Source organism: Chiloscyllium punctatum, chromosome 11 (genome assembly GCF_047496795.1).
Source record: "Chiloscyllium punctatum isolate Juve2018m chromosome 11, sChiPun1.3, whole genome shotgun sequence".
NCBI lineage: Eukaryota > Metazoa > Chordata > Chondrichthyes > Orectolobiformes > Hemiscylliidae > Chiloscyllium > Chiloscyllium punctatum.
Genome location: NC_092749.1, coordinates 109,709,367 through 109,732,349, shown reverse-complemented (window position 1 = coordinate 109,732,349; position 22,983 = coordinate 109,709,367). Strand labels below are relative to the sequence as shown.

At 42.1% G+C, this 22,983-nt stretch overlaps 1 protein-coding gene across 1 annotated transcript in view; it reads right to left on the bottom strand.

Annotated features, from left to right (window-relative positions):
* sptlc3 (serine palmitoyltransferase, long chain base subunit 3) overlaps positions 1-22,983 on the bottom strand; it is a 121,484-nt gene that overhangs the window by 66,821 nt on the left and 31,680 nt on the right. The window contains exons 3-4 of the mRNA XM_072581512.1: positions 14,799-14,953; positions 11,384-11,532 (exon numbers count right to left, since the gene is read on the bottom strand). Of these exons, the coding sequence (XP_072437613.1) occupies positions 11,384-11,532; positions 14,799-14,953 (304 nt within the window). The remainder of the gene's footprint in view (positions 1-11,383; positions 11,533-14,798; positions 14,954-22,983) is intronic.

The window sequence follows — 22,983 nt, the reverse complement described above, 5'->3', positions numbered from 1 at the left end:
AATGCACTAGATGTGTTTTTACAATGTTTAGATCGTCTGGGATCAGCAGTGACATATGACCTCCATTATCCAAGTCCAGTAGCCCAGTTATACTAAGTGTGAAGATCAAGTCCACCTAACTATCACTCCACTGGACATATGCATATTCCACAAATCATCAATCTTGTGTTTTGGACAAAGATCCCACCTCATTAATGTCTCAATGAGACAATAACAATCATTGTCTGGCACATTAGGGTACATGCACAGTGGACAGCTAATATTTACTCTCAAGAGAGATTGCCAAGTAAATAACTGGGTCAATAACCACCAGGATAAAATTTCCCTACACTTTCATTCCTTTGGATTTAGTGGAGCAGGGGACGTAGAAGGAGGAGATCATTCTGCCCTTTGAACCTGCTCCACTAACTAATAAGATCATGACTGATTTGGCGGTGGTCTCAACCCTACTTTGTTAACCAGCTGCCAATCCTCCACCCACACCATTGCCCTTGACTCCTTTGACAATCAAAAATTTTCTCAAGGGGAACACATGTTCATCTTTCAGACCCTTAAGATCTTGTATGTTTTAACTAAATCACCCCATATTCTTCTAAATTCCAATGGGTACAGGCCCAGGCTGTCCAACCACTTTTCACAAGATAACTTCTGCATCCCAGGAAGAGGGTCAGAAGGTCAGTTTTGAGGTCCCCCCACCATCCCCATTCCTGCTGCTTCCAAGTTCCATACACAATGGGTTCAAGTATGCAATGCTTGCAAGTTTCACTTAAGTGGGAAGGCAGGCCTGGAACGTGTTGGCTGGGTATGACAAAGTTAGTACTTAGGGGTGGGCGGAAGAAACCTGTTGCTACTGGATTTAAAAACTTGCAGCCACACATGATTTTGACAGCCTGTTGATACGCTGTCCCTCCTCCAGCATTTGGCAGCAAGAATGTTCAAATGAAAGGGTTGCTCACTGAGGGATTCCTTGGTTTGGCTTCAAGATTTCATTGTGGTTTTCACATCAGGCACTGACAGAAAACCAGCCATCGTGCAGCCAAGAAAGCCCAGCTGTTGCTGGAGTATTTGAGGTTTCTCTGTTAGCCCAGAAACCTCACCTGCTTTACTTTTTAAAAAAAAAATCACAATTACTTTGACAATTCATAAATGGTCAGCATTCATACAAACTCACTCTCTTTGCTCTCAAACATGTTTGTTTGGATGAGAAACAAGTTGCCCTACTTTTAACTCAATATTTGCCCCCTGTCCAAAGGCCTTGGATATGTTGTCACCTCCAAGATCTGTTGCCATCTTTACCAGAATTCAAAGTTTGGATTCCTCTAATAAGTTTCCCATCCTGCCTAAGTTTTGAAACGGCTCATATCGAAAGTGGAAATGAAATCCTGTGTGACTGTGACAAAGGTAATCTGCAGTTCTGCATCCTTCTCAACCTGTCCACAGCCTTTGTTACAGTTCACATAATCTTATTCCCTGCCCCACTTCAACACCTCTCTCCAATGTCAAACAGCTGCTCTCACTTAATTCTATTCTTAATCCAGTCGTAGCCAGTGTATCACCTGTGGTGCTCTCCCTTCCTGCTCCCATCACCTTTGCGGTCACCCATGGATCTGTCCTTTCTCCCACGCTCCAATTTCTCATTAACGTTCTGTAACCACTCTCCTTCCAACATCCTCCCTCCAGTTTCCAGATTATCTGACCCAAGTCTACCTCACCACCACAACCTCAACCTCTCCAATGTTCCAATTTTCTGGCTGCGAATCAAATTAGAAATCTCCTCTGATTAATACAAAGGAGGACCAAAACATTTACATTTAGATCTTGTACAACGGACTCAATCTCTCTCCCTTCCAATTGTGGAGTTGAATCACACTCATTGCAACCCTAACACCATTTTTGACCCTGAGGTAGAGTTTCTAACACTAAGATTGCCACTTCCTACCTCTGTAATGGTTCCAGCCCTGCCTCAGCTCATTGCTGGGGAAACCCTCCAAAGATCACTGTTACCTCTATACTGACCATTCCAACACTCTCCTGATCTGACTCCCATCTTCTATCCTCAATGAGCCAGCTGTCATTCAACATTCCATTACAGCTCAGTTGGCTGGGCAGCGATGCAGAGCAACACCAGCAGCCTGGGTTCAATTCCCACACCAGCTGAGGTTACTACAAAAGATTCTCCTTGTCAACCTCTCCCTCACCTGAGATGTGGTGACTCAGGTTAAACCACCAGCAGTCATTTGTCTCTAATGAGAGGGCAGCCCAATCCTCTGGTAAGCAGAAAGTCAGGTCTGCAGATGCTGGAGATCAGAGTCGAGAGTGCGTTGCTGGAAATGCACAGCAGGTCAGGCAGTATCCGAGGATTCTTGATGAAGGGCTCTGGCCTGAAACGCTCCTTGGATGCTGCCTTTTCCAGCAACACATTCTCAACTATCATCTGGAATGGCAATGGTGACATTTCCTTACAGATAACCTAAACTTGACAACCAAGTGTGTGTCTGGGTCTTTGCAGCCTGTCAAAATATGCTCTTCTCTAGCCTTCATTGAGCTCCTAAATAATACTTTGTAATTACAAAACATGTTTGAGATGGGGGAAGATGCAACTCACATTACAGGAGCATTATCAAGCAAAGATTGACACTGAACCACATACAAAGAAATTGTTATTAGGTGGCAAAAACTGTCAAAGTGAAAGATTTTTAAAAGTGTTTTACAAGAGGGAAGAGAGGTGGAATGGTTGAGGGAGGTCATTTTGTGACCAGGCAACTGAAGGTCCAGCTTGCAGTTAGTGATTAATTAGAAATAGGAATGCTTGCAAGGTCAGAATTAGAGGAGCAAAGAGATGGGGGGGGGGGGGGGGGAAAAGAGGAGAGAGAGAGAGAGAGAGACAGAGAGGGGGAGGTATTGGAATGTTAAAATTGAGGGCTTGAAAGACCAGGAGCAGGTGTAGTCAGTGAGGATAGGGGTGGTGGGTGAACAAGTGTTGGCGTGAATTGGTGCACAGCCAATAGAGTTTTGGATTAGCTCAAATTACAAAAGGACAGAATGCATGAGGCCAGCCACAACTGGGTTGGAATAGTCAAACCTGAAGGTCATCAAAGCAGGGATAAGGGTTTCAACAGCAGGTAAGCCAAAAAGGGGTGGGGGTAAGGGGCCCTGGTGATGGTGCAGATATGTTAGAGCTTCAGTCCTACTTGCTGTATGGCCTCCTTCAAATTGGGATTGGAGACTGAGACACTGAAGTAAAATCCTCAAGAATAAAATTCATCCACAGCAAGAAAACAATTACTCCTGAGATGGAACAGCATATTGGTGAAATTGTGTATGAAATAATCTTGCCTAATCCTGTTTTACAAGAGCCCACATTAATTCTATCGAATCAAACTTTGTAATCAAAAGCTCATTTCCTGGTTAGGACTTACGTAAATGACAGTCAAGATCTGTTTGTGTCAAAGGCAAATGACAGTAAAAAAAAACAACCCAAAATTATGCAATTCAAACCACTGCATAAAAACTGGAGGCTGCCAAATAGTGCAGCTGATTAGGAAACTCACTCTTTAAAGCTGATGCATCACTTGTGGTCTCGTCACTAAGCTGTTTTCAGACAGCTGCCTTGGGTGGCTGGCATGAAATGAGTTGAGTTTAGGGATTCTGTAGCTGGGGCAGGCATTTAGGAGGAATCCAGTCTCCTTGACTCCCTGCCTATTTGAGTAAGCTTATTGTGCAAGATTCAAGAGCCTAGCCAACAGGCTGCACTTGGGCTGATACTTCATATCAGTACTGCAATGAGAGAAACATACATCGACAGTAGCTTTGATTTACATAAATGCCTTAGTACAGTTAGGCAGCCCACAGTCGTGTCAGTGGCAACAGGCAACAAGAGGCTAGCTTCCTCTGGTAGAGGAGCACATTGGCCGTAATCTTAAAGTGGGAGCTGGGCCATTCAGGAATAAAATCTGGAGGCACTGCCTTCCCCCTGACACACAGTGGAATTGGGAATTATCCTTCCCTCTGGATATAGAGCATAGAACATTACAGCGCAGTACAGGCCCTTCGGCCCTCAATGTTGCGCCACCCTGTCATACTAACCTGAAGCCCATCCCACCTACACTATTCCATGTATGTCCATATGCCTGTCCAATGACGACTTAAATGCACTTAAACTTGGCGAATCTACTACTGTGGAAAGGCTGTGGAAAACATTGATGTGGATATTGCAGAGAGGGGTTTTGTTCTTTGAAATTTGTTAGGCTGAGATTGTTGATTCTTGTTGGGTAAGATTATCAAGGGATGTGGAGCAAAGTCAAGTATATGGAGTTGAGGTACAGATCAGCCTGGTCTAAATGACTGATAGTAAAGTTCATTAAAACTCCTGCATGCTCCTTTAACTTGCCCAAAGTCATGACTCAACAGGAGTTTCTACTTCATTACCACTCTCCAGCATTAGCCCCATATTCCTCATGCCCAAAAATCAGTCTTGAATACAAGTGACATCTAAGCAAATGACACGGTCAAGAATTCCAAAGCTTCACAATCCTCTGAATGAAGCAATTTCTCATCTCAGTCCAAAGTGGTCTACCCTGTACCTCAAGACAGTTCGCCTTCACTCTCCAGCCTGGGGACAACCACCTCTCAGTTTCTGGCCCCAGAGTTTTATCTATTTCAATGGGATCAACTCATTAACTGCAAATAATGTCAGGCCAATCTAATCAATTGCCCATCCTTGTACAAGTTAATCATTCCATGAAAATAAAAGCAAAGTATAGCAAATGCTGTAAATATGAAATAAACACAAAGCGCTGGAGAAACTCAGCAGGTTTGGTAAAGATTACTGGAGAAAGAGAAGAGAATCGATGTTGAGTCTAACATGATTCTTCTTTGGATCTGAAGTAGCAGTTCTGAAGGACAGGCATGTTGGGCACAAAACAATAATTCTGTTTCTCTCTCCACATATACTACTCTGATTTCTCATTACATGAATCATAATCAAGCCACTAGCAAGGTAATTTTCAAAGTCCCCAAACACATAAAGAGAAGGAAAGAAGCTGAGGCCAAATCTGAAGTTCCATTTATCAAAAGTCTGAATAAATCTCAATGTTTTTCTACAAAAATTTGTATTTATACAACATCTTTATCATGAAATGCCCTAAGATACTTCATAGAAACATTATAAAATTAAATATGATACCAAGTGAAATAAAGAGATATTAGGTCAGATGAGCAAAAGTTTGGTCAATGAGGTACGCTTTAAAGAGTGCTTTAAAGGATGAAAGTGATGAAGCTGGCATAGAAGAGTAGGGTGGAAATTCTAGATCTTGGGAGCTAGAGAACTGAAAACTCTGCTGTCAATGATGGCGTGATAAAAATCACAGGTGTATAAGAGACCGGAATTAGAAGAATCAAGAGATCTCAGAAGGCGATGGGACTTGGAGGGGATCACAGAGATAGAAGGAGAGAGCAAGGCCACAGTAGATTTCAAAGCAAGGTGAACTTTAAAATCAAGTCATCGTTTGACTGGGAGCCAATGTAGGTCAGTGAGTTTCAGGAGTGATTGGGGAACAGGATTTGGTCATCAGGATTTTGAATAACGTCACATGTATGTGGAAGACCAACCAGGAGTGTGTTGAAATTATTGAGTCTAGAGGTAATGAAAGCACAAACTGAGCGGCTACCTAATAGCCCAGGAACTGCACCAACTAGGCACAAAGTCAAACCAAGCATGGTAAAATGGCATCCAATTGTTTCCAGACTTTCTTTCCAGAGGCTTTTTAAAATTCATTTCCACTATGTGAGCTTTACCGAATGGACCATTGCCCAACACTATTTGTTCTGGAGAAAGTGGTTGAGAGCTGCTTTTTTGAACCATTTCAGTCTATTTGGTGCAGGTAGCCCTTCAATACTGTTAGGGATAAGTGGATGACGGTAATTTTAAGACCCTCACATTATCACCTTCAGATAGGAGTACCATCGTCAAGATTAGAAAGTGACTACCATAGCCTGATTGTTCGAGTTGTGGGAAGGAGGTTGGGGGAAGGGAGACTACTATTAGAAACTGAAAAATAAAACTAAAAAGCAGCGAGGATTGGGACAAACTCTGCAGCTTCTGCTGTCATTAGTTCCTAATAATGAAAACTTCACAGTTTGGGAAAGACCAATGAAATTGCACTTGTATATTTCCAGTATCTGGCAAGGATTCAATGTCTCGACAGCTGGAGTTGGGATTTTGAAAGTCGATGAAGTTGATCTAAACCTTGTTGTGCAAGATTCAAAACACCATGGCACACGAGTTAAAAATTAGAACTTCAGCAGTCAAATAGGAAATGAGCTGGAACCACTTTTTTTTTTAAACAGAAAGTGCATTGGACTTTTGGAATAAATTACTGAGGGAGACTACTGAGGTGCATAACCCCTTAAAGGGGTCAGAGTACAATTTAACTTTGCAAATATATAAACACTTTGGGGAGGCCATATCCAAAGGAATGGAATAGTGGTGGTTAAAGCATGCAACAAACTTTCACTAGATTGATTGTGGGATTCAAACGCTGCCCAACGAGGAGCGCTTCAGCGGAATTTACCTACATTCTCTGGTGTTCCGAAGAATGTAGTATGCTTTTTCTGAATCATAGAATCTGCAAGGCCATTGCACCCTTTTAGGTAGGTGTGTGTGTCTCAGGATAAATGGTCAATCATTTCAGACTGAGATTAGGAGAAATAACTTCACTCACAGGGTTGTGGCATGTGGATGCTCAAATATAGCCAAGACTTAGATTGACAAACTCTTGGGAATGGAGAGAACAAAGTGGCATGGAGACAGGATAGTCAAGTAGTGTTGAACAGGATGATCCATGATCTTCTCGTGGTGGAGTAGGCATGAGGCCTGCCTCTGTTCCTATTTCTTCTGTTCTTTGTAAGGTGCATCTAGCCTAAGTTGTCATTCAACATCATCACAACCGATACTATACGCAAACTCCATCCTAAGACATTGCCTAGACCCCAAATTAGGAACATTCAGAGGATTACTAGATATGTTTGTAAAGAAGCTGGTATGAAAGTGTGTGTGTGTTCAGGGATCGGGGGGGGGGGGGGGTGTAGGGGGTAAGAGAGGAGGAAGAGGCAAGAGCCCTCACTTAAACAGGCCCTGGCTGGTTGACCTTCTGATCATAAACCCGTTTTTTTGTTCTGCTGTAAGATTTGTCACCGATGATAAGCCTCTGACATACAAAATGTCAAATTTTTTACAATTGATATAAGTCGTCAGCTTTTAACAACTTTCCTCATTGGTAGAGAAACAGAGTAAATCCAGGTTGTTGTGCTTTAGTAAAGATGTTCTTGAGCTGGTTCCAACAGGCAACAAAAAGACAGAGTTCACATCTGTTGGTACAAAGCTGCCCCTTCATGCAGAAAGTTATGGGTGCTAGTTCAATTATAGTTATATTTCTTTGTCTAGAGAAAGATAGAAAAGAATAGGGAGACATGATATCAGTCAGAGTTAAGATTCCAATTAGCCACAATGTCAGTGGAGGATGGAACAGAATCCTAGGGCCAAATGGCACTCCCTTGCAATGTCCTACATGGATGGCATCATGTATGATTATGGGGCCATGATCAGATGGGAAGGATGGAGAGATGATAGCATGACACAAGTCTGGATTTAGTGACAAGGTTAGGTTTGTTAGGTAAGAACCCAGTTTGTTCTGCTTGGTTGAAAGATTTAGGGAAGTGGTGTGCAAGATTGTGTCAAGTTTAGATAAGATGGTGATGAATGATTTCAAAAGGAACTTGTGTGATCATGAGAGGGAAATAAACTTGTGGGGATAGTGTGGTTGGAACAGGACTGAGTAGTTTGCTTTACAGAAAGCCAGCATGTACTCAACAGGTTGAATGGCCTCCTCTCACATCATAACGGTACCATGACTTGAAGAAAGGCCTCATTCTGAGGCTTGGAAAGAATGCTCCTACTCCATATAATGAAAATACTGACCCCATGACTGGGTGACACACATTAAACAGGGAAAAGCAAACCGAGCACCCTAGCTCCTCTAGTGCCACCACTGGCACCCGAAGTGAGAAGTCAGGTCAGCTATTCACAAACAAATGAACAAGTGAAAAAAAATCAAAAATCACATGAGAATGAATGGCAAGAGACCTTGAAAGCCAACCATTACCAAATATTCAGTGGGATACCTTCTGTGATTTACTGTACAGGATGACACCAAGGTATACATTTTAACAACACAAAATAATGTGTCTGGACTTCATTTCATAGGATATACAACACAGCCCAGATTATTACAGCTATTGAAACTTCACTTGAATTTCCTCCCATCTTTCATCTAATAGTAGAATCCTCTTTTCCCTTCCCTCTCATGTTTATCTATTGTCGTCTTAAACGCATCTGCACTACCAGCATCAGCCAGTACTGTGGTGGCGATTTTTGGCAAGGAAAATGTAGTGTTGGCTTTGATTTCAAAAAGAATGGAGAATAAAAATAATAAAGTTTTGTTAAAACTATACAAGGCATTTATTAGATCCCAGCTGGAATACATGAACAGTTTTCATTTTTTTTTAAGGAGATATTCTGGCTTTGGAGACAGTCCAAAGAAGGTTCATTGGGTTGATTCTGTGCAAAGAGGGACTTGTATACTCATTGAAGTTTTGAAGAATAAGAGACACCCTTATTGCAATATACATTTTTTTTTAAAGGAGTCTGACAGGTTAGATGCAGAAAGCTTATTATGGGAGAGATTAGGATTATAGAACAAATGGGGGGTCCATATTCTGTAATGAAGGCAGAGATGAAGAGGAATTTCTTCTCTTAAAGTAGAACTCTTTACGACAAAGAGTTGTCAAGGCTGTTTTGTTAAGCACATTTAAAGCTGAGATCAATAGTTTTTAATCAGTAAGGGAATCAAATGTTATAGGGAAAAGACAGGTATGTGGAGTTGAGGATTTACAGATCAGCCATTATTCCATTGAATAATGGGCAGACTCAAGCTGAATGGTTCTGCATATGCTCTTTGGGTTAAGTTTTTTCTGATTTTCCCAATTGAGAGGTAATTATCTTACATTGATGGCTTCTGGTCTTGTTCTCTATTGGGCTTATCCAAGACTTGATTTTTGGATTTTTGGACATTTGCTGGGAATCAAGGAATACTAGACAGAAGTGGTGATGCAGTGGTATTGTCAATGTTACCCTTTTGTGATTTGGAGATGCCGGTGTTGGACTGGGGTGTACAAAGTTAAAAATCACACAACACCAGGTTAAAATCAAACAGGTTTAATTGGAAGCACACTAGCTTTCGGAGCATCACTCCTTCATCTGGTGGTAGTGGAGGGATTGAGCCCTCCACTACCACCTGATGAAGGAGCAATGCTCCGAAAGCTAGTGTGCTTCCAATTAAATCTGTTGGATTATAACCTGGTGTTGTGAGATTTTTAACTTTTTGTGATTCATGTATGAGAATACCCAGATCCTTTGGCTTCTCAGATGCATGAATCACAAAGATTAGTATGCTGGGATCAGTAGCAATTATGAAAACTAATAGAATGGTATCATTTATCACAAGGGGGATTGAATACAAAAGGAGGTTATGCTTCAGTTAAATAAGGTGAAATCACATCTAGAGTATTTTAAACAGCACTGGTCTCCTTATTCAAAGAGGAAGGAAAGCGCGTTGGAGACAATTCAAAGAAATTTTACTACACTAACGCTTGGAATGCTCAGATTGTCTAATGAGGAAAGGACAGACAGGTTAGGGTCTTATCCACTGGCGTTTCAAAGAACAGCTGGTGATTTGATTAAACTTATAAAGTCCTATGGGCTTTCGAAAAGGCAGATATGGAGAGGACATTTCCTTTTGAGAGAATCTAAAACCAGGGCCCACTGTTTAAAAATCAGCGTGCCCATTTAAAACAGACATGAGGCAATTTCTTTTCTCTCAAAGGGTCATGAGTCTTTGGAATACTCTTCCTAAAAAGATGATGAAAGCAGAGTCCCTGATATTTTTTATAAGCAGAGGTGGACAGATTCTTGATTAGCAAGGGGGTGAGAGTTTATCATGGCTAGGCAGGAATGTGGATGTGATGTTGCAATTAGACCAGCTATGATTTTACTGAATGGTGGTGCAGGCTTGAGGGACTGATGACCTACTCCTCCTCTTCCTCATACGTATGTTCATGGGTATCTTACTGAATGGTTGAGCAGAGGCAAATAATTCCCTGTACTTACTCACAGTATTTACCAGTCTATCAAACTGACTGAAAGAGCAGATTATCATTTAATTATCACTATCACAAAGCCAACTCTGCATATGTAGGCTCCTGCATTTCATACCTTACTACACTGACCACTTTTCAGAAGGGCTAACACCACAGGCTAGGTGGAGCATGTCTGTACATGCTCAAAATCAGAGTTTGGTTTTTTAAATCACATTCTGCAGTAACGCATCTTGTGTAGTGAATAACTGTAAATAAGAGTCAAAGATATGAAAGCACTTTTGGGGAGACCCCAATGGGAACAGCCTTCAAAAGTACTTGCATGTATCTGGAAGTTTGTACAGATCTTTTACTTGCACTTTAATAGACCCGACGTGCTTCATTGTAATTTGTCCAACTCTGAATGTTGGTAAAATATTTATCTCCTAGCATGTATATAGGAGAAAGTGAGGACTGCAGACCAGAGTAGAAAAGTGTAACACTGGAAAAGCACAGATCAGGCAGCATCTGAGGAGCAGGAGAATCGATGTTTTGGGCATAAGCCCATCCTGACGAAGGGCTTATGACCGAAATGTCGATTCTCCTGTTCCATGGATACTGCCTGACCCGCTGTGCTTTTCCAGCATCATACATTTTGACCGTAGCATATATATATATATATTCAACCTCATAACTCCTTTAATTTTCTGGCAGAAGACTGTTCAACTTTCAGACATATTGGCCTCAAGATACAGCAAAGACAAGTCATGGTCCACAAAAGGCATATACAAATGGATCACAATGACCATTTATAATGGAGGTGCCCCATCTGCTGCAAACATTCCACTTCAGAAGTACTTTCCTGGCTGTTAAGTGCCCTGAGGTCATGAACTGTGTTGTAAAACTTCAAGCCTTTAGTTTACAGCTTACAGCCAGCCAAAGGAATCTGACTTGTAAAAAACAAAAAAATAAACAGAGAATGGATGGGTGATTGAGGATAATGTCTATTTTCTTTAACTGCCTGAACTTGAGGGGGAAGCAAAGCGAAGACCCGTGACCAACAAATGTCATGCATACTTTTTAATGAACAAACGTGCGGTTAATGTGTGTTTGTTTAATTTGGGCTCCTTATCCATTATAACACTGCAGCCAAGGTCAATATTTGCTTACCCACTCACAGCCTGTTACATACCCATTTCCTGTCTTGTGCTGCACACTCCTGCACCATACGTCATTGTCACTTCTGCCACAGAGCTCAAGGACTCTCCTTTGTTTTCAGCAAAACCGAGGTAGTTGTAGGAGCCCATGTTAATCACATCCTTAATTATTCGTCCTGTGTACCTGCAATGAAACAGTGGCTGATTTTAAATCTGCAGCATAAGCATTGCAGAGTGATTAAGGTTCACAGGAAATACAGCTTTATTAGAATTTTGTACCCACCTGATAAACAGACATTGACATTCATGAGTGTTACCCAGAGAATTCAGATTAAATACACAGACTGAACACCTGAAACATAACTGTGGCTAACAAAGTGAGCATGATGATCCCCCTTTTGCAGGGCTCTGGACCCCAAATAGGAGCACAAGCTGAAATTCATGTACTCTGAGGCAGCAATGGCTGCTGTCGAGCTACAGCACCACCTCTTCATTCTCTAGGTCTTCTTCCCACCTGGCTCTCAGTTTTTACAGAAACATGCAGGATTACGGGGAAAAGATGAGTGACTGATACTGTGAATGACAGAATTTCAGAGAACCAAGTGTAAACACGATGGCCAAATGGCCTCCTTTGGCACTGTAACAATTCTACACTCTCACTTAAGGAATCGTGACAGTTTTCAAGCTTCAATGTTGGTCACAGCAGGAAGACGCTTGGGAAGCACTACCCTGTTGAAAACTTGGGGCTCAATAGGAAGCATACTTGCCTCTGAATCAGAAGGCCAGAAGTCCCACCTCAGGCACTTGTGCATAGATTTCAGGGCAATACCCTCAGCAGCACTGAAGGAGGGCTGTACTCTCAGAAATGCATGTAAGGAAAGATGATGCAGGATAGGACGATGCTTATGCGGACATAAACCACCAGGATAACCAAATGGATTGATTGGTTTATTGCTGTATTGGAAATTGGGTGCATTTTATCAGTCACACAGACCAGGTGCCACTCCCAGTCTCTGCTGAGTCAACGGATTTCAGTTGGGTGTAAGGTTGGGCTTGAGCTAGAATGAGGGGGATATATTAACCAGTTTTCTGTAGAAATTCTGTTCATAGAATTCTGGGAATGTTCCTGGCAGTGGTATCGAGAATAGCTGTTATTCCTACCATAGTCCAATAGTCTCAAAGTCACTCACATCCAGGATTGCTCCTCTAGTTACTTGGATCCATTGATTCCAGGAAATCTTCCAAATGGGCAGTGGGGAGGAGAACACAGGTGACATAAGGCTGCAAACCTTGGTGGGGGCAGTTGGCAATGTTCCCTCAGAGCAGAGAAATGGGAGAGCTGATGTTGGGATTATTGTTCAAAACCCAACGTTAATCTACACACCACTGGTCAAGTACATAACAGGTTGTTGGCATCAGAAAAGGGAGTTACTTTTCAGAAAAGGTCTATGGAGAGGATATCTACTATACAACTAAACCCACTTTAATTTCAGAAATTTTCACCTTCACTATTTCTTCATCATGCTTGCTTTTATCTCCCCCTGCCTATTTTTGCTTTCCCACTTAGAACCACATCTCCACAAACTCTTTCTTCTCAGAGAACATACAGAACAATTTGGCCCCATCTAGTCTGTGCTGACACAAGTGAGTCTCCTCTCAATTCAAAATCAAAATGTTGGAATGCTCTTTTGGTTCCATTTGCAACTCCATATCCACCGAGACTATACCTTGTTTCGACACCAAAACTTTGGAGACATTTGGCCTAGCCTTTGCCTTGTTAGTCTTTAAGGCTCTCTCTATGGGACATGGTCACCTGCCCATGGCTGCTTTGCTATGCCTGGCCATGAACCAACAGTGATGTCGCCACTGCCAAGTTGTGGCCTTTTCAGGCCCAGTCCTATCAACATAATGCTGCAGAACAACCTGGGCCAACATTTATCGCATCAAGACCTTTAACATATCTCTCCACTGCTTCTTGATCAAGGTCTATGAATGAGACAGCTCAGCTGAATTAATGTACAAATAAATACCCAAAATAATAACATTTTTATAAAGTACTTTAAAAATGCAGACTTTCAAATTTATATATTACACTGATCTGTAAAACTCTAATAATTACATGCTGAATATTACTGCTATTCTGTATTGGCGTTTTGCTTTGATGACATTGGGCCACATGGTGGCTCAGTGTTTAGCACTGCTGCACCTCAGTGACAGGGATCTGGGTTTGATTCTAACTTTGGGTGATTGTCTGTGTACAGTTTGCATGTTTTCCCAGTGCCTACGTGGGTTTTCTCTGGGTGCTCCGGTTTCCTCCTCCAGTTCAAAAATGTGCAGGGTGAGGTGGATTGGGCATGCTAAATTGTTTAGTGTCCAGGGATGTGCAGGCTAGTTGGATTAGTCAGGGTAAATGTGATGTTATGGGGATAGGTCTGGATGGGGTGCTCTTTGTAGGGTTGTGTGGACTTGATCAGCCGATAGGCCTCCTTCCGCACTGTCGGGATTCTATGATTCTAGAGGTCATGGTAATTTTCAAATGATAAAATAGGGTATACTGGACAATGGTTTGGGAAGTGCTGCTCCAGGGACTTCTGAGTGCACTAGCATCACATGTTAAACATTTTCCTTTAATAAAACAGTCCTTTGAGGTATCTCACACTTATGAAACAATTTACATTTTTTGTCAATCTAAAATAATAATAAGAGCAGCACATCCCTCATAAACAGAATCATCCCCTTCTAAAAGCAAATGGTCAGACAGGAACCTTTGTGAAGATTTATCCAGTGGAATTTTCTAACATTCACAAATGATCTGTTCTGGCATTGTTATTTGGGGAATGTGTATTGATTTGAACATTAGGGAGAACTGCTGTTTTTCTAGATGCTCACAGTGGAATCATTCACATCCAATGAAGGTATTAGGCGGGACCTTGGGTTTAGTTTTGTATCATGAAAGAGCACTTCTGCCAGTGCAGCACTCCCTCAGTGCCAAACTGCAGTGTCAGCTTCAATTTTTTCACTAAAGATTCTGCAGTGGGATTTATTTCAGGAGTGAGCCAAAGGCCTAGACTAATGCTCTGGGGGCACAGGTTCAAATCCCACCTCAGCAGCTGAGGGAATTTAGATTCAATGTGTACATTTGGAACTGGAATCCATCTACTACTATGAAAGCCTTTAGGGAAGGGAATTTGTTTACCTCGTCAATCCTACATGTAATTCCACATCCACAGATTGATGCTTAATTGTCTTCTGAAATGACCGGGACAGCTACTCTGTTCAGGGGCATTTAGGGATGGGCAATAAATACAGGCATTGTCAGCAACACACACATCCCAAAGTGTGAATGAAGAGAAACAAAATTTGACTTCACAACACCTGACTCAGAGCTGAGAAAGTTGCAATCTTTGGTTGCATAAGGTTTGGAAGACCGAGTCCAGTTTCCCATTATACCTGAAAGTCCAATTGTAGTCATCAGAGACCCGCTCCACTAAGTCGAAAGTAGGTCCGGGCACACTGCAGATTGGGCGGTTCCAGTTGTCACGAACCCTCATGTACAGATTTCGTTTGTAGAAATGTTCAAAGTCTTGGTAAAGTGGCACAAAATCCTGCATTGTGAAATATCAAATGGTAAAATTTGCAACATTAGGTAATTAGAACATAGAACAGTACAGCAAAGTACAGTATAGGCCCTTTGACCTTCGATGTTGTGCCGGCCTTTTATCCTACTCTAAGATCATACCTACCTACACACCATTCATTTTACTATTGTCCATGTGCCTATCCAAGAGTTGCTTAAATGTCCCTAATGTATCTGACTCTACTACCACTGCTGGCAGTGCATTCCACACACCCACCACTCTGTGGAAAGAGCCGCCCTCTGACATCTCCCCTAAACCTTCCTCCAATCACCTTAAAATTATCCTCCCTCGTGACAGCCATTTCTGTCCTGGCAAAAAAAGTCTCTGACTATTTATCGATGCCTCTGATCATCTTGTACACCTCTATCAAGCCACCTCTCATCTTTCTTCGCTCCAATGAGAAAAACCCTAGCTCCCTCAATCTTTCTTCATAAGACATGCTCTCCAGTCCAAACAGCATCTTGGATGCAGTTGATGAAAGACCATACGCCTCTTTCCCCATTAGAGACAGAAAATTAGTTATATATAACTTGAGTGCCATACATGAGTGGGAAGGTAGGGTACTATCAGCTAGTACAGCCATAATGGGCATTAAACAGGCACCACTGGCACCATCCTGCATCACTTCAGTCGCCAGCTAGTCAGATGACCAAAACTTTGACAGTCAAGTTGTAACGTGCAATTAAACAAAAAAAAGAGGATAGGGTTAGAGTTCAGGAGAAAATTCCACAGCTTGTAGCCAAAGCAGTCAACAATGGAGCAGTAAAATCCAGGGACATTGGAGAACAGCAGAGATCTTGGAGGCTTTAGGGATTAAAAGAGACTACATAGAGAGGGGGAGGGGCAAGATCATAGAGGCATTTGAAAGAAGAATGAGAATGTTAAAACTGAGGCATTCAGTCGATGCAATCTGCGAGGACAAGTGCGATGGGTGAATGAATGCTGCTGTGAACAGAGCACAACCAGAGTTTGGATGGGCTCAAGATACAGAGGATGGAATGTGGGAGTGCCGGAATAGCAAAGTCTGGAGGTAAACAAAGTAAGGAAGATGATTTCAGAGCAGATATGCCAAGGATTTGAGGGTGGGGGGTTGGAGAGAAAGAGTAGTGAGAGGCCTTGGTGATGGTGCATGTGTGGCAGGATTTGACAAACTATGCAGCAAATTACAAAACTACTTGCTGTATGGATTTACTCAAAATTGTGACTGGACCTGGAGACAATGAAGCAAAATCCTCAGGAATAAAAAACACCCCTCAGCAAGAAAATCCAACTCCCAGGAGATGAAACTATGAATTGGTGATTATCATCATGATATAATCTTGCTTAATTTTGTTCCTACAAGGGCCTAAATTAAATTCTACTGAATTAAATTTATTAATCAAAAGATCACTTCCTGCTTAGGACTGAAGTGAATGCCATTCAGAGTCTGTTCGTTACAACAAGCAGCAAAAGGTAGCAACCCTGGAATATGCAATTCAAACCATTGCACGAGCTGGGGGAGAAATGTTTAAAAGGCCTGCATTAGAGGAGGGTTGACATTCCAGAGGATTTCAGGGCCAAGTACAGAATTCCTGGAAGATTGCAGAGTTTTGGGGAGGGCAGGTTACAGAGATAGAGATGAGACAAAATAATTCTGCATTGAAATGTTTTTAAGAGATTATGTTTTAAAATTTCAGCAACGAGCAGCTCAGTAAACACCAGTGTGTAATCAAGCCAAGTAAAATTGGGTTGGAACATAAAGAGGGGTTTCAATTCAAGATTCTGATGCTTCTCAATTAGTGCCTTGTTACAGTTTGATGCAACAGGAAAATCTCATCCAAGTCACCCTGAAACGAAAGCTTTATCTCAAGTATTATTAAAATGATATTTCAGTAATACTTTCTAACTTCCAGTCTACAAACATGTTGAACTGAATGATGCCTTCTGGGAACTCTACAGCAAATATTTTAAACGTTTCACTTGCCTTCTACACACTGGGTGAAATTTTGCCCTCTCTGAAGTGTAGTAAACAGGGAAATAATTGATGAATCGGCCCTGTAAAGATGGCTCATCAAAATAAAAACTGAAAGAACTGCAGATACCGTAAATCAGAAACAAAAATACAAGTTGCAGGAAAAGCCTACCAGGTCTGGCAGCGAAACCAAAGTTACTGTTTTGGGTCCAGTGACCCTTCCTCAAAACTGAGTTCTGAAGTTCTGACAAAAAGTCACTAGATCCAAAATGGTAACTCTGAATTCTCTTCACAGATGTTACAAGATGTCTTAGCAACTGAGTTCTGAGTGAGTAGGTCCATTAGGGACTCTCTTGTCTCGCTAGCAATTAAGAGCCCTTAAAAGATCAATTAATAACCTGCGGGTCTCAGTTCACCACCTCCCAATATCACCTGCATCCCTGGGGCTTAAAATAGTTGGTTAATTTCCCAACTGCTGAAACCAGGGCAACCTGAGAGTTTCTGAGAGGACCCTCCAACTATATCACTCAGGGGAAATAAAATAGCAAGGATGGATGGCAACAGGCACCCAAGGAAAGCTATCCTCTAGGTCTTGTGTCCAATACCCTACTCACTTCATGACCTCATCAATAAGAAAAATAAATAATTTACTTTCTTGCCATGGGATCTCGCAAGGAGTAGGCCCCGAGCAATGGCATTTAGAATCCAGGAGCAGCCAGCCTCTGATCGGCCAGCAGTATCTGGCAACCAGGGCTGCCAGTATGGAGGCCTGTGAAAGGCCAAGAAACTCATCCTCACTTCATCTCTTAATGAACAAATTGTTGGTGATAGGTCAAGTTATCTCAGCAGTGGGGATGGTGTGTTAGTCACCACCTTATATGCCCTTGTCCAGTCTTAGTTGTAAAAGTGGAAAATTACTACTGTTGGGTAAAAATTGCACCCACACATCACAGAATTTTAAAAAAGCACAGAAGGAGACCACAAAACAAAGTGCGGCAAGGAGGATAGAAATAGACTTTAAGAGGAAGTGAATAAATTGATGCCTTGGTGGACAAATGGCAGAAGTAGTTCAACATAATAGTCTGGGGTGTCCAATTTTGGTACAAACAATACAGGCAGACTAAAGTTAACAGTCGTAAAAGGGTGACAGTGATGAGGGTGGGGAATGGTGCAGGCAGGATGTGTTCATAAATTATCTAGCATTCACTGCAATTGGGAGCCAGGGTTGTAAAAATAGAGGCACAGAATACAAATGCCAGGTGATCTATATATAATTGCTCCTATAAGAGACGTTGCAGATTTGATGGGCCAAACAGTCTTTGCTTTTGTTGTATTATCCAATGATTTGGACCATCATGCCTACATTGGGTCTCAGAACAGCAATTAAGTTAATTCTATTCCCTCCTCCTTCCTCATTGCTTTTTTTTTCCTCTTTGCCAGTAGTGCATTTATTCAATTCCTTCCTTTAGACCTTCTACTCAAACTGCTTTGACTGCCCTCCAAGCAGTGTGCTCCCGACCAGAACAGCTTGATGCACAATATCTTTTCCCCCTTATATCACTATTTTGAGACTAAAATTCTGCAATTCAGATTTAAAGTTGACCCAAACACACTCTACATTCCATGCCTGCTGTGTTTTTTGTTTAACCAACAGGTGCCAGGATTGCATTCAGGTTTTCAAACAATGTTCTGTTTTGGTCATTAATTCTATTTTCTTGGATACACCAAGATCTCCTAACTGCAGCTGCAAAACCAGCAGTGGAATCTTTACCGTTAAAAACAGGGTGACTTGGAAACAATCCCACCTTGTATTAGGTTTACAGTTTTGAAAGGGAGTTAACCAGTTTGACCACAGCCAAAGATATCACGAGATGCCTGAAACCCTGAAACAGAAACGGAAAACCCTTGGCAAATCAGGCAACCAGATGTAGAGAGAAATGGGGCTGACGGTTCAAACCTTTCGTTAAAACTGGAAAAAGTTAAAACTTGTAACATGTCTCTAGCTAAGTACAGAAGCAGGGGAAGAGAGGAGGAGAGCGAAGAATACGAGGGAAATTCTGTAACTGGGTGGAAAGCCGGACAGATCAAAAGGTTAAAGACATGATGCTTTGAGCCAAAAGGAGAACAGAGAGTAAGGGACCAAAAGAAACATAATAAAAGATGTCAGAAAACTGGGGTTTTAACTTTCCAAACATCGACTGGGACTGCCATAGTGTTAAAGTTTTAGATGGAGAGGAATTTCTTAAGTGCGTACAAGACAATTTTCTGTTTCAGTACGTGGATGTACCTACTAGAGAAGGTGCAAAACTTGACCTACTCTTGGGAAATAAGGCAGGGCAGGTGACGGAGGTGTCTGTGGGGGAGCACTTTAGGGCCAGTGACCATAATTCTATTACGATTAAATCAGTGATGGAAAAGGATAGACCAGATCTAAAAGTTGAAGTTCTAAATTGGAGAAAAGCCAATTTTGACGGTATTAGGCAAGAACTTTCAAAAGCTGATTGGGGGCAGATGTTCACAGGTAAAGGGACGGTGGAAAATGGGAAGCCTTCAGAAATGAGATAACAAGAATCCAGAGAAAGCATATTCCTGTCAGGGTGAAAGAGAAGGCTGGTAGGTATAGGGAATGCTGGATGACTAAAGAAATTGAGGGTTTGGTTAAGAAAATGAAGGAAGCATATGTCCGGTATAGACAGGATAGATCGAGTGAATCCTTAGAAGAGTATAAAGGCAGTAGGAGTATACTTGAGGAAAATCAGGAGGGCAAAAAGGGGACACGAGATAGCTTTGGCAAATAGAAGTAAGGAGAATCCAAAGGGTTTTTACAAATATATTAAGAACAAAAGGGTAACTAGGGAGAGAATAGGGCCCCTCAAAGATCAGCAAGGCGGCCTTTGTGTGGAGCCACAGAAAATGGGGGAGATACTAAATGAATATTTTGCATCAGTATTTACTGTGGAAAAGGATATGGAAGATATAGACTGTAGGGAAACAGTTGGTGACATCTTGCAAAATGTCCAGATTACAGAGGAGGAAGTGCTGGATGTCTTGAAACGGTTAAAGGTGGATAAATCCCCAGGACCTGATCAAGTGTACCAGAGAACTCTCTGGGAAACTAGAGAAGTGATTGCTGGGCCTCTTGCTGAGATATTTGTATCATCGATAGTCACAGGTGAGGTGCCGAAAGACTGGAGGTTGGCAAACGTGGTGCCACTGTTTACGAAGGGCGGTAAAGACAAGCCAGGGAATTATAGACCAGTGAGCCTGACCTCAGTGGTGGGCAAGTTGTTGGAGGGAATCCTGAGGGACAGGATGTACGTGTATTTGGAAAGGCAAAGACTGATTAGGGATAGTCAACATGGCTTTGTGCATGGGAAATCATGTCTCACAAACTTGATTGAGTTTTTTGAAGTAACAAAGAGGATTGATGAGGGCAGAGAAGTAAATGTGATCGATATGGACTTCAGTAAGGCGTTCGACAAGGTTCCCCATGGGAGTCTGATTAGCAAGGTTCGATCTCATGGAATACAGGAACAACTAGCCATTTCAATACAGAACTGGCTCAAAGGTAGAAGACAGGGTGGTGGTGGAGGGGTGTTTTTGAGACTGGAGGCCTGTAACCAGTGGAGTGCCACAAGGATCGGTGCTGGGTCCACTACTTTTTATCATTTACATCAATGATTTGGACACAAGCATAAGAGGTACATTTAGTAAGTCTGCAGATGACACTAAAATTGGAGGTGTAGTGGACAGCGAAGAGGGTTACCTCAGATTACAACAGGATCTGGAACAGATGGGCTGAGAGGTGGCAGATGGAGTTTAATTCAGATAAATACGAGGTGCTGCATTTTGGGAAAGCAAATCTTAGCAGGACTTATACACTTAATGGTAAGGTCCTAGGGAGTGTTGCTGAACAAAGAGACCTTGGAGTGCAGGTTCGTAGCTCCTTGAAAGTGGAGTCACAGGTAGATAGGATAATGAAAGCGGCGTTTGGTATGCTTTCCTTTATTGATCAGGTATTGAGTACAGGAGTTGGGATGTCATGTTGCGGCTGCACAGGACATTGGTTAGGCCACTGTTGGAATATTGCGTGCAATTCTGGTCTCCTTCCTACCGGAAAGATGTTGTGAAACTTGAAAGGGTTCAGAAAAGATTTACAAGGATATTGCCAGGGTTGGAGGATTTGAGCTCTAGGAAGAGGCTGAAGAGGCTAGGGCTGTTTTCCCTGGAGCATGGGAGGCTGAGGGGTGACCGTATAGAGGTTTACAAAATTATGAGGGGCATGGATAGGATAAATAGACAAAGTCTTTTCCCTGGGGTCGGGGAGTCTAGAACTAGAGGGCATAGGTTTAAGGCGAGAAGGGAAAGATATAAAAGAGACCTAAGGGGCAACTTTTTCATGCAGAGGGTGGTATGTGCATGGAATGAGCTGCCAGAGGATGTGGAGGAGTCTGGTACAATTGCAACATTTAAAAGGCATTTGGATGGGTATATGAATAGGAAGGGTTTGCAGGGATATGGGCCGGGTGCTGGCAGGTGGGACGAGATTGGGTTGGGATATCTGGTCGGCATGGGTAAGTTGGACTGAAAGGTCTGTTTCCATGCTGTACATCTCTGACTCTAATTGTGATCTCCTTGATATAGGCTGGAGTCACCCCCGCCCCCACCACCGGACTGATGAAGGCTGAGGTGCGAACTTGTATAGGTCTATAAAATCATGAGGGACATGGATAGGGTGAATAGCCAAGGTCTTTTTCCCCAGGATAGGGGTGTCCAAAACCAGTCAGCATACATATCCTTACAGACACACACACACATGCATCCTCTCAGAGACTTAGACCATTCTACACTCACGCACACACACATACACATTCTCTCACAATCCCCCACACCCCAAACATACACACCCACACGCACCCCCTCACAGATTTAAGACACTCTACACTCACAAACACAAACACACACGTACATTCACACTCACTGTCAACCCCCCAACCCCAGACAGACACACACAGACAGACACAAAGACCCACATGCACACATATTTACATATTTTGTGGGGTGAATTTGTACTTGCAGAGTTAGATTGTACTTTGCTCAAAAACTGCACGAATTTATGTAAGACTCTTATCTCACTTTTTAAGATTAGAATCAGTCTAAACATTATAGCACAGACAGAGAACACAGGGGACTAACACCTTCAACATATTGTCTAGCTAACACCAATTATTACAGTTAACCTGAGAATGCAACTTTTAAAAAACATTTTGTGATTTAGACATGAAAGAAGTGAAACCATCATGGGATTCGAACAGATGAAAGACTCAACAGACAATCAAGGTATTTTTCAATGTATAATTTCAGTTACATCACACTGTAAACTTTTGCTATAAATTCTGTGTCTTACAATTGTGTCCTCCACAATCACCTGATGAAGGAACAGTGCTCCGAAAGTTAGTGTGCTTCCAATTAAACCTGTTGGACTATAACCTGGTGTTGTGTGATTTTTAACTTAAAGGTGAGAAGGAAAGTATTTAAAAAGGGACCTGAGGGGTATGCGTGAATGGAACGAGCTGCCAAAGGATGTGGTTGAGGCAAATAAGAACACTTAAAAAGTATTGGATGGGTTGGTGATTAGGAAAGGTTTAGAGGGATTAAGGCCGAATGCTGGAAAATGGGACAAGATCAGTTTAGTCTGTATGGATGAGTTAGACTGAAGGGTCTATTTCCAGCTCTATGGCTTTGCACCAACTTCTCTTTTTGTCCTTTAAATCACTCCTGTCCACTACTTCTCACTTAATTCAAACCTATTACATTACCAACTGGAGGTCTCTGTGACACATTTGACAGATCCTTGCCTTAGCCAGAAACTTCGAATTTAAGGACTTGATAGCCAAGCATGGTGTGCTAGTGACATGGCTAAACAGGTTGAGTGTCAACTTGCAAACCCTTCCAACACATGTCAATTGCAGCTGCTAAGAGAGGGAAAGACTGGTCAGCCATGTTAAGGAAAGAACATTGGAGCCTCTACCTCATCATGACCCAT